The sequence below is a fragment of the Hippoglossus stenolepis genome, chromosome 8, assembly GCF_022539355.2.
Source record: "Hippoglossus stenolepis isolate QCI-W04-F060 chromosome 8, HSTE1.2, whole genome shotgun sequence".
In the NCBI taxonomy this organism is placed as follows: domain Eukaryota; kingdom Metazoa; phylum Chordata; class Actinopteri; order Pleuronectiformes; family Pleuronectidae; genus Hippoglossus; species Hippoglossus stenolepis.
Window position 1 is genome coordinate 11,867,955 of NC_061490.1, and position 8,229 is coordinate 11,876,183.

Sequence of the window (8,229 nt, forward strand, 5' to 3'; positions counted from 1 at the left end):
TAATACTATATTCATGAAATAAATGTTTTGTAAGCTTTATGGAGTTTTTTTGCACATCAACAACCTATCAAAGGAAACAACAATAACCACCTCAGAGCTGCAACCCACATGCTGGAAGTATTGATGATTATTTTAATTGTACAATTACACAGCCAAGATACATGTGGCGATTTCTTTCTTCTTTGTGGAGAATTATCCATTTCAATGATAGTGATCACCTTCGCACGTGCAAGCCCCCCGTTCTCAACAATATTTTGTCTATCATCCTGAGCTTTCTGCCTACCAAGAAGGTCGTTATTGGTTTAAAGAAATTTAAAAAATATAGTTTTTACCCCAGCAGAATAATAGTTGGGGACCAGCACTGTGTAGTCATATAAGCGTTGGCAAGACTAGTGTCAACGAAACAAGCTTCCAAATGTATTCACTTAAATGCTGCAGTAACATATTAATGTGAGGTGACACATTTCAGCAATTCTCACATTTTCACTTCAACAGAAGGAAAACATGCTACTTCAGAACATACCCAACCTTTCAGGCTTATAATGTACTGAAATCTATTTTGGTCACAGTAAACAAGCAAAAATACACAAATATTTACCTCTTAAAATATATTTATTAAATATACTAGGCTCTGACCTGATTTGACATTATTTGCAAAACACATGTTTGACACAAAGAAGTAACTCAGCCATATATTTTCAGATGCAAGCTTATCAAGGTTTAACATTTCCTTTAACTGTCAACTGTAAATCTCAGCCAACAGTATGAGGCATGAAAGAGAACTCCATAGCGAAACAGATTGCTGATTATCCCCACGGGACTGTGGGAGAATGGCACACAATTGGCCAATTCTGTCCAGAGACATAAAACTACTGCACCTGCCAGAGTTTTCCCGTAATGAGAGCGAAACACAAGTTGGAGTGAAGTAATCTCCAGAGTAGCAACACAATAAAATGCTGTCAATTCACCTCAGTCTATTCACTTTGACAATATAAGCAGGAAAGCGGGAAAAAAGGACAATACATCCTAAACACTAGGAAATCTAATATTCCACCCAGATGTGGTTATTAAAAATCTTATTTTAAAATAATAGGTACTGATCTGCTGCTACAAAAGCCCCCGCTCTTGTTGAAAGACAAGGTTTGGGAGCCTGGCTGCAGGGATTTGTTGTTGACATTAGTGAGGGATTCAAGTTTATTCCAAAAGTGTAGATGGGGTTGTTGTGGTCACGGCTCGGTGAAGGTAGAAATATAAACCAATACTTTATGGACTTCACTTTGTGTAAAGCGGTACTTGTCACTCGTGTTCCATACACAACACTATAGTGGACACTGGACAGTTGCCTTCCAGCTCTGTTATTTTAATCTAGGTGTAATTTTTACTAGAGCCTGCCCGATATGGATTTTTCGAGGCCTATGCGGATAACAATATAATAAAAAAAGTTTATTTTTGGCAGTGATAACTAAGATGCTGTTATTAAAACATTATGACAAAGAAATATAACTGAGTCTTGCTTTTTTTTTACGGTTTAACCATAAACTTTATCATAAATTAATTATAGATGAAAAGAATACAAATAAAACCAAATATATAGACCTTGAATTAAATACATGTTTTACATTAAAATCTTTTTTGCATTGATTGTTTATTCTGTACCAAACGATAAACACAAATACAATATGTCTTCATAACAGCCGATTTTAATTTTAACTTTATACTTCATTGCCATTTCAACAGAGTTGATGAGAATTTATCTTGGCAAGCTCATCCAAACATAGACAGGAAGAAAATACACACACACTCAAACTACAACATAGAGTTATTGGCCAACAAATACATTTGTCAGACTCTACTTTCCTCTTTAAACTCCTACAGAAGAATAGAACAGCACAGCACTGTTATCTCCTTTTCAATAACACCACTGTCCTTTAAATACAGACAGAAACTGCCCAGAGGCGTTCTCTAACACTTGCCTTATTCCTCTGTCTGAACCGATAATTAATTGCAGCCAACTCATCGAGGAGCGAGGTCGAGTCAGAGAGAAGCCCGGCAGAGTCAGGTCTGCTCTACCAGGGCAATGCCAGCAAGGCAGAGCTATTTCCCATGACCCCCCAGTGACCTCAAGTTATTCCTCTAGATTCATTCAGCAGCAGAGAAAGACTTATTCCCCACGCTGACTTGAAAAAAAATATCGCTCAATTTGAAAAGGAGATACATGGAAATTTACCCTATGGCCGTGTGTGCAGTGAATGAGTAATTCCACATGAAAAAGATATGGGGACACAAAATTGCAGCAAGAATCAGGTCTAGGAACCACGATTATCCTCAGCACAGAAGGTTCGTGAGGAAAACACTGGTTTCTCTGCCGTTCTCACTGAGCACAGCGAGAACACTGTTCATAGTAAAAAGCCATGGGCACACAAGCTGGTGAGTTCAAAGGGACACAGCTATTTTCTCATGCCCTCTACAGTCCAGAGCACACAACCTCACACACAAGTCCTCCTCAGACCTGGCATTAAAATCCATCCTGAGTGATCTGATCAGACGTGGACAGCTACAGCTAGGAGGGATTTTATCTCTGATCATTCACCACCACATTTAGAGATGGTCTATGATGCATGTGGCCACATTATTTTCAGCAGTTTGAACACAAATCCGTACTGGGTCACACTAAAGACCCCCAACTCAGCTGACAGCCTCTGACCTGCTAAAGTATCGCAATGTACAAAAAGTATTTTTACAATTCTGTGTATTTGTCAAAGCCCAATAGTCCCCTTCAATTAAATCAAGCTGCACTAAATTGCACAAACTTGTAAAAATCTGTTCCCTTCATGTGCCTGATTTTTTTCCATCAAGATCCATAAATTATTCCCTGGGAAAACAGTGAATATGTCAAAAACAATGTATCTCACATTTTAAAGAAAGTGATTTAAAACATCCTGGATTGAACCCTGAACTGGTTTCAAAATTCAATGGGTTCTTCCCTGACCCACAACACACCCTTTCCCCAAGTTTCATGGTAATTCATCCACCAGCTTTTGTGTAATCTTGCTTTCAAACAAACCAACAAACAAACCAACAAACAAACAAACAAACAAACAAACAGACAGAGGTGAACCCCCCCCCTCCTTCTTCTTTATTTATTGTACAGCTTTAAGCAGCACATTGATTCACTCAGCCCCTCCTGGCTCCCCTCTCTGCCTCTCATGACAACACTCAGCTACACGCAAACACCCCATAGTACTACAAAAACTTCTGAAACAAAGACATGCATATAATCTCGTGTTTAATAAGTATATAAAAAGAATTAAGGTTAAGTGTTGACAGCTGTCACCTACATACACTTATATCGTAGCACTGAGGCATGAACACACTATACAGACCCAAAAATACAATCTCCTTGAAAATGTCTAGTCTTCCTCTCATTCCCCAAAAGTCCTGTGTCACCAACAGCCTCTACGTAACCAGTACATCGTGTTTTAACAAAAACTAACTCACTAACACGGCTGTGCTTTTCTCGTGGTTTATACTGTTTATGATCATGTGAGTTCATTTGTTTTCTCCACTTCCTGTTCTATGCAGAAAAAATACAAAATATATTATGCAAAAACAACTATACCCAATATTTCTTCTTCACGATCACACCACAAACAGAGATCATTACCTTCTTCTCTCTGATCATCAGGCCGCCCCTCCATAGTTCCTTATGGTCGATGCAGACGTCCAGGTCAGCAGGCTCCACCAGACCAGCACTCAGGTAGGATGCTGCTTTCTGCCACCTGGGGAAAGACAAAAAAGAGGAGTTAGGAATAAAAACCCATTAACTAAAATGAGATCTTCTGTGGAAATGTTGCTCAGACTATCCATTACTATAAGTCAACCCATGTGTATATTTACTCATCTAACTCCCTCTAGTGGTGAACTGGGGTCATTTCACATAGAATTCATACCAGTAAATTCAGTAAATTCACACCACACTGCTCCTTTTCCTGAATTTTGTGCTTTGGTAACTTCTCATCACCTATTCACATGTGCCACAGCGAAGTTACTATTATCTGTGTATGTGAGGATATGTTTATTTAAAGTCTAAACACGCTGATTGTGTGATATTTATTCAACGATTTTATAATTTATCATTAACAAGGCTTGTGTAAATTAATATCAGCGTTAAAGTTTTTTCCGTTTTAGTCAAATAGAGGGAAGGTAATGTATGTGTATTTTATTCCTTCTTACCCGGTTGTGTGTTGTGTGACTACATTGATCTTAGCAGCATGCCAGCACGACATGTGTTTGAGGGCTCCCAGCAGAGGCAGCAGGTCTTTGATGGGAGGGGATTCATCAGCAGAGCCCAACACCAGCACATCCAACAGGGCTTTACCTGTAAGGGAAAACAGAACAAATTAAAGAAGAATTCCAATATAGTTTTTTCTTATATAATGTCTCTACAGGATTTTATGAGTGGACAGTGACCTAAGGTGGTCACTCCATTGACACAATCCTCTCTGCGACTCTAAATATCATGACCAGTGGAAGAAAAGTAGGAAGCAAGCAGTGACTCCAGCTCCTCGTGGAGCCAACAGTGAAGTGTGGCTGTTCCTGAACTCCTGAGGAGGTGGTATATGTTAATTAAGTGTTCTTTGAAGAGTGAATCATCACTGCAGGAGGTGGACTTGCTAAGAATAAGTCAGAGTAGAAGCATCCCATCTTCCCAGTGGTGACGGCACACCGTATGTACAAAGTAGAGCAGACCACCTTTTCTACAAGGCTACAGCAGGCAGATTGTCAAAATCTAATTAGTTGAAATTGGACCAGATCCTTGTCACAAAGCTGAAGAGTTTGGCTCGGGTAAAGAAGGTCTGAATTCTTCACTACTCGCAGCTTTTGGCAAAGACAAAATTCCCACTTGAGACATTGCTTAAAGCAGTCAACTAAATTCTTGCTCTGTTGCTAAATCAGGAAACTACAGGATAATTCCTCTCCTTGTTAATACAAAATAGAGAAAACTGGTGAACCAGGCTTTAAAAATAATCACAATATCCAAAATCATCTGAGAAGTACAATTTTTGAATTGCCTGAAAAAATTTGCATTAAAATAAAAATCTTAATACATTTCATGTAAGTTATTTTACATTATAAAGAAAAAGAGATCTAAACATGACAACATTAACATCAACATCAACACAAATGACAGAACTTTAAATTTATTCACAGCTACTATGGATCAGTGAACTGTACCTGGAGGTGGTAGCTTGTCTGACAGTAGATGAATTCCTTCTGCAGCCTCCTCGAACATCCTGTTCAATGAAGCCATTCAGATCAGGTCCCATAGGGAAAAATAATACATCTGGACTTATCTTGATATTAACCCCTTTAATAACCCTTTACAATTTAGTACCTTCAAATAATATCAATATCATTAATTCACATCGGTTTTACAATTGTTCACACAGATGAATTTAGCACAATCCTCCCACAGAGAAGAAAATGTAAACCTGTATATTTACATAAAAAAAACACTAAATATGAATATGTGTCACTCACTCTGTGAGTGCTGGCTGATCAGCTTTTTGCTCCAGCGCCTCCTCATTACTCAGACAACTGAGACATGACTCCACAGCAGTAGGCTTCTCCTCCTCCCCATCAGTTTTCTGATGGCCTGTTCCCAACTCTTCCCAGTCCAAGCTGCAAAACTACAAAACAGTTGAGATGCATTTAACAACTTTGTTTTGTTTTAGTGTCTATATTATATTTATTGCTATACCTCAGACAAATGTGATGTGACAGTACAATGATTGCATGTTTCAAGCCAAAGATAATTTTGTAATTTTTGATATTGTGAAGTAACAGCTTCTATGAAGTACATTTTAAATGATCAGCTGCTCTGACAGTTCAGGGCCAAGATGAAAAAGACTGTTCTGCAATTATGGATTGATGTAATCATTTCAGGATTACTGTGAACACTGACCACCACTACAAATGCAGTAATACATGTGTTACAGTCAGTAAACTTGATAAGATGTGGGAGAGATCAACTGCATTTCCCACTTTCTCTCTGTTTTACATTTCGAGGAAGCTAATTCAAAGAAATAGCTTGTGTTGCTGAAGCATATCAGATACTAATTTAGGCTGAACATAGACTTAATTATACTATAGCTTTGAGAGGTTAATACCTCAGCCTCATAAAGACTTTGCAGTGAAAAGATTGATATCACATGAAAGACCTGCAACTCAGTCTGGAGCCAAAAACTTCAATCAATATCCAGCCCCTACTCCCCGAAGTCTTATTTCTAGGCTTTTACTGCCTCACAAACTGAAGAAAGCACACAAATATGTGCTTATACTCAGAACTTAGGAATACAAAAACTACTCTTTATGGCAATATGACTGTGGCCCTGAGAAGTCAATGCACTGCATCCTAAAAACACATGCAAATAGAGAAAGCATTTCATCGATTTGACAGCACAAGTGCGGCAAATTGAAAACGGGCTACAAATACTCACAACACTACCAAATCAGCACAACATCCCCAGATATTCACAACACAACCAAATACTCACAACACATCCAAATACTCACAGCACAACCAAATACTCGCAATATAACCAGATAATCACAACACAGCCAAATACTCACAACACAACCAAATACTCGCAATATAACCATATATTCACAACACAGCCAAATACTCACAACACAATATTTGGCTGTATTGCAAGTATTTGCAGGGTACGTGTCGTCAAATTGACTAAGCTGTTTTCTCCATTTCCACGTGTTTTGTCTATCTGAGTGTGTTTTCTTGAGTTGCAGTGCGTTGTCCTCTCGGGGCCGTTGCTCTAATGGTCTCGGATCTCTCCTTCGTGTCTCACCTGTGTTGCTCCCTGGCAAGCTTGAACAGCGAAGTACCACTTGAGACCGGCTGGGCTGCCATCCAGAGAACAAGCTGAGGGATATGCAGAGGAAAGAGGTGCAGTGAGGTTTTGTTGTTTCGATGAGACGCAGGGAAACAGATACACTTGAAGCCTTTGAGTTACTGCACCTGGAAACCCAGAGATCCCTCTCACCGACTCCACAGAGGAGATATCCACCAGTCTGTTATATATGAGCTGCACTGGCTCCAGACCTGTGAACAGACAACAACTGAGCTCTCAGGCTTCATCATAGCTGGACTACTAATTCATTAAAGTTTAAAAACATAGAACCATTTAGATAATGTGACCTCGCCAAGAAAACACTGTACATATCCCACTAAGACGTCACAGCTTAACAAGCTAACTGCAGGAGAATCAACTCCCTCTTTAAACAGATGTATCTGACGAAAGGTTAACTTATATGACGCAGATATTAAATCCTCCACCAGATAAACCTCAGTAGATGAATCCATCCAAACGTTACTGTAAACAATCAACTAGCTAACTAGACTGAACTCGTCTTAGCAGTGTTGACGGTAGCAGAGAAGTTATGGAGGAATTCAAACTCACCTTTATTCTCCTCGGTCGCTTCGTCGTCAGTTTGACGGAAAGAAACGAGCAACACGTACCGGTCCATGTCGTGTAAACATGAGTTAATTCACTGTTAATGTCTGTGTGGAGTCAAATAATGAAGAAATAAGAACAACAGCTTTTCGCGCACTGTCAAATTTCCCACCGCTCTTCTTCTTCTTCTGTGTAATCTGCCGGTGGCTGGAAACAAAGCGCGCCGTCGCCACCTACTGGACAGGGACTGAAACAGCAGATAAACCAGCTGTGTAGTTTTTAAATCTTTGCTGCTCAGCTCATTTCATTCATTATTATTACCTGCTGTCTTTCTTCTCCTCTCATAAAACGACCAGTTGTTTTTACATATTTATTGTGTGCTGTCAGCATTAATCTGGCATTGGGGTGTTTTTTTTAATTTTTATTTGTTGATATCCCACCTGCTGCCAGGAAATAAAAAGCAAAATTTCAGCTGAATTTTTAGCGTCATTCGATGAAAAATCATCAGCAATGAATAAATCCATAACATAGATTGTTGTTTCACATCAACAGATTGTGGTATTACCCTCATTGTGGTAATATCCTGCATGAAGGCGGGTGGTTCCATATGCTCCTAAAGCACAATTCTTATCTCCAGTCTGTGCTGTGACTTGTTTGTCTTTGCCAGGGTGGAGGCTGACCTGATTTTCAACCTTATGGCAGTCTGTACAATTCACCACAAGTCAATACTGTCAGATTTGTGTACTTGACACAGCAT

At 39.2% G+C, this 8,229-nt stretch overlaps 1 protein-coding gene across 1 annotated transcript in view; it reads right to left on the reverse strand.

Moving 5' to 3' along the window:
• Nucleotides 1-7,663, reverse strand: part of LOC118113279 (MDM2 binding protein) — a 28,638-nt gene extending 20,975 nt beyond the window's left edge. The window contains exons 1-7 of the mRNA XM_035162810.2: nucleotides 7,479-7,663; nucleotides 7,037-7,120; nucleotides 6,867-6,940; nucleotides 5,542-5,690; nucleotides 5,236-5,294; nucleotides 4,234-4,378; nucleotides 3,665-3,779 (exon numbers count right to left, since the gene is read on the reverse strand). Of these exons, the coding sequence (XP_035018701.1) occupies nucleotides 3,665-3,779; nucleotides 4,234-4,378; nucleotides 5,236-5,294; nucleotides 5,542-5,690; nucleotides 6,867-6,940; nucleotides 7,037-7,120; nucleotides 7,479-7,545 (693 nt within the window). The 5' untranslated portion in view covers nucleotides 7,546-7,663. The remainder of the gene's footprint in view (nucleotides 1-3,664; nucleotides 3,780-4,233; nucleotides 4,379-5,235; nucleotides 5,295-5,541; nucleotides 5,691-6,866; nucleotides 6,941-7,036; nucleotides 7,121-7,478) is intronic.
• Nucleotides 7,664-8,229: the final 566 nt, after the last annotated feature.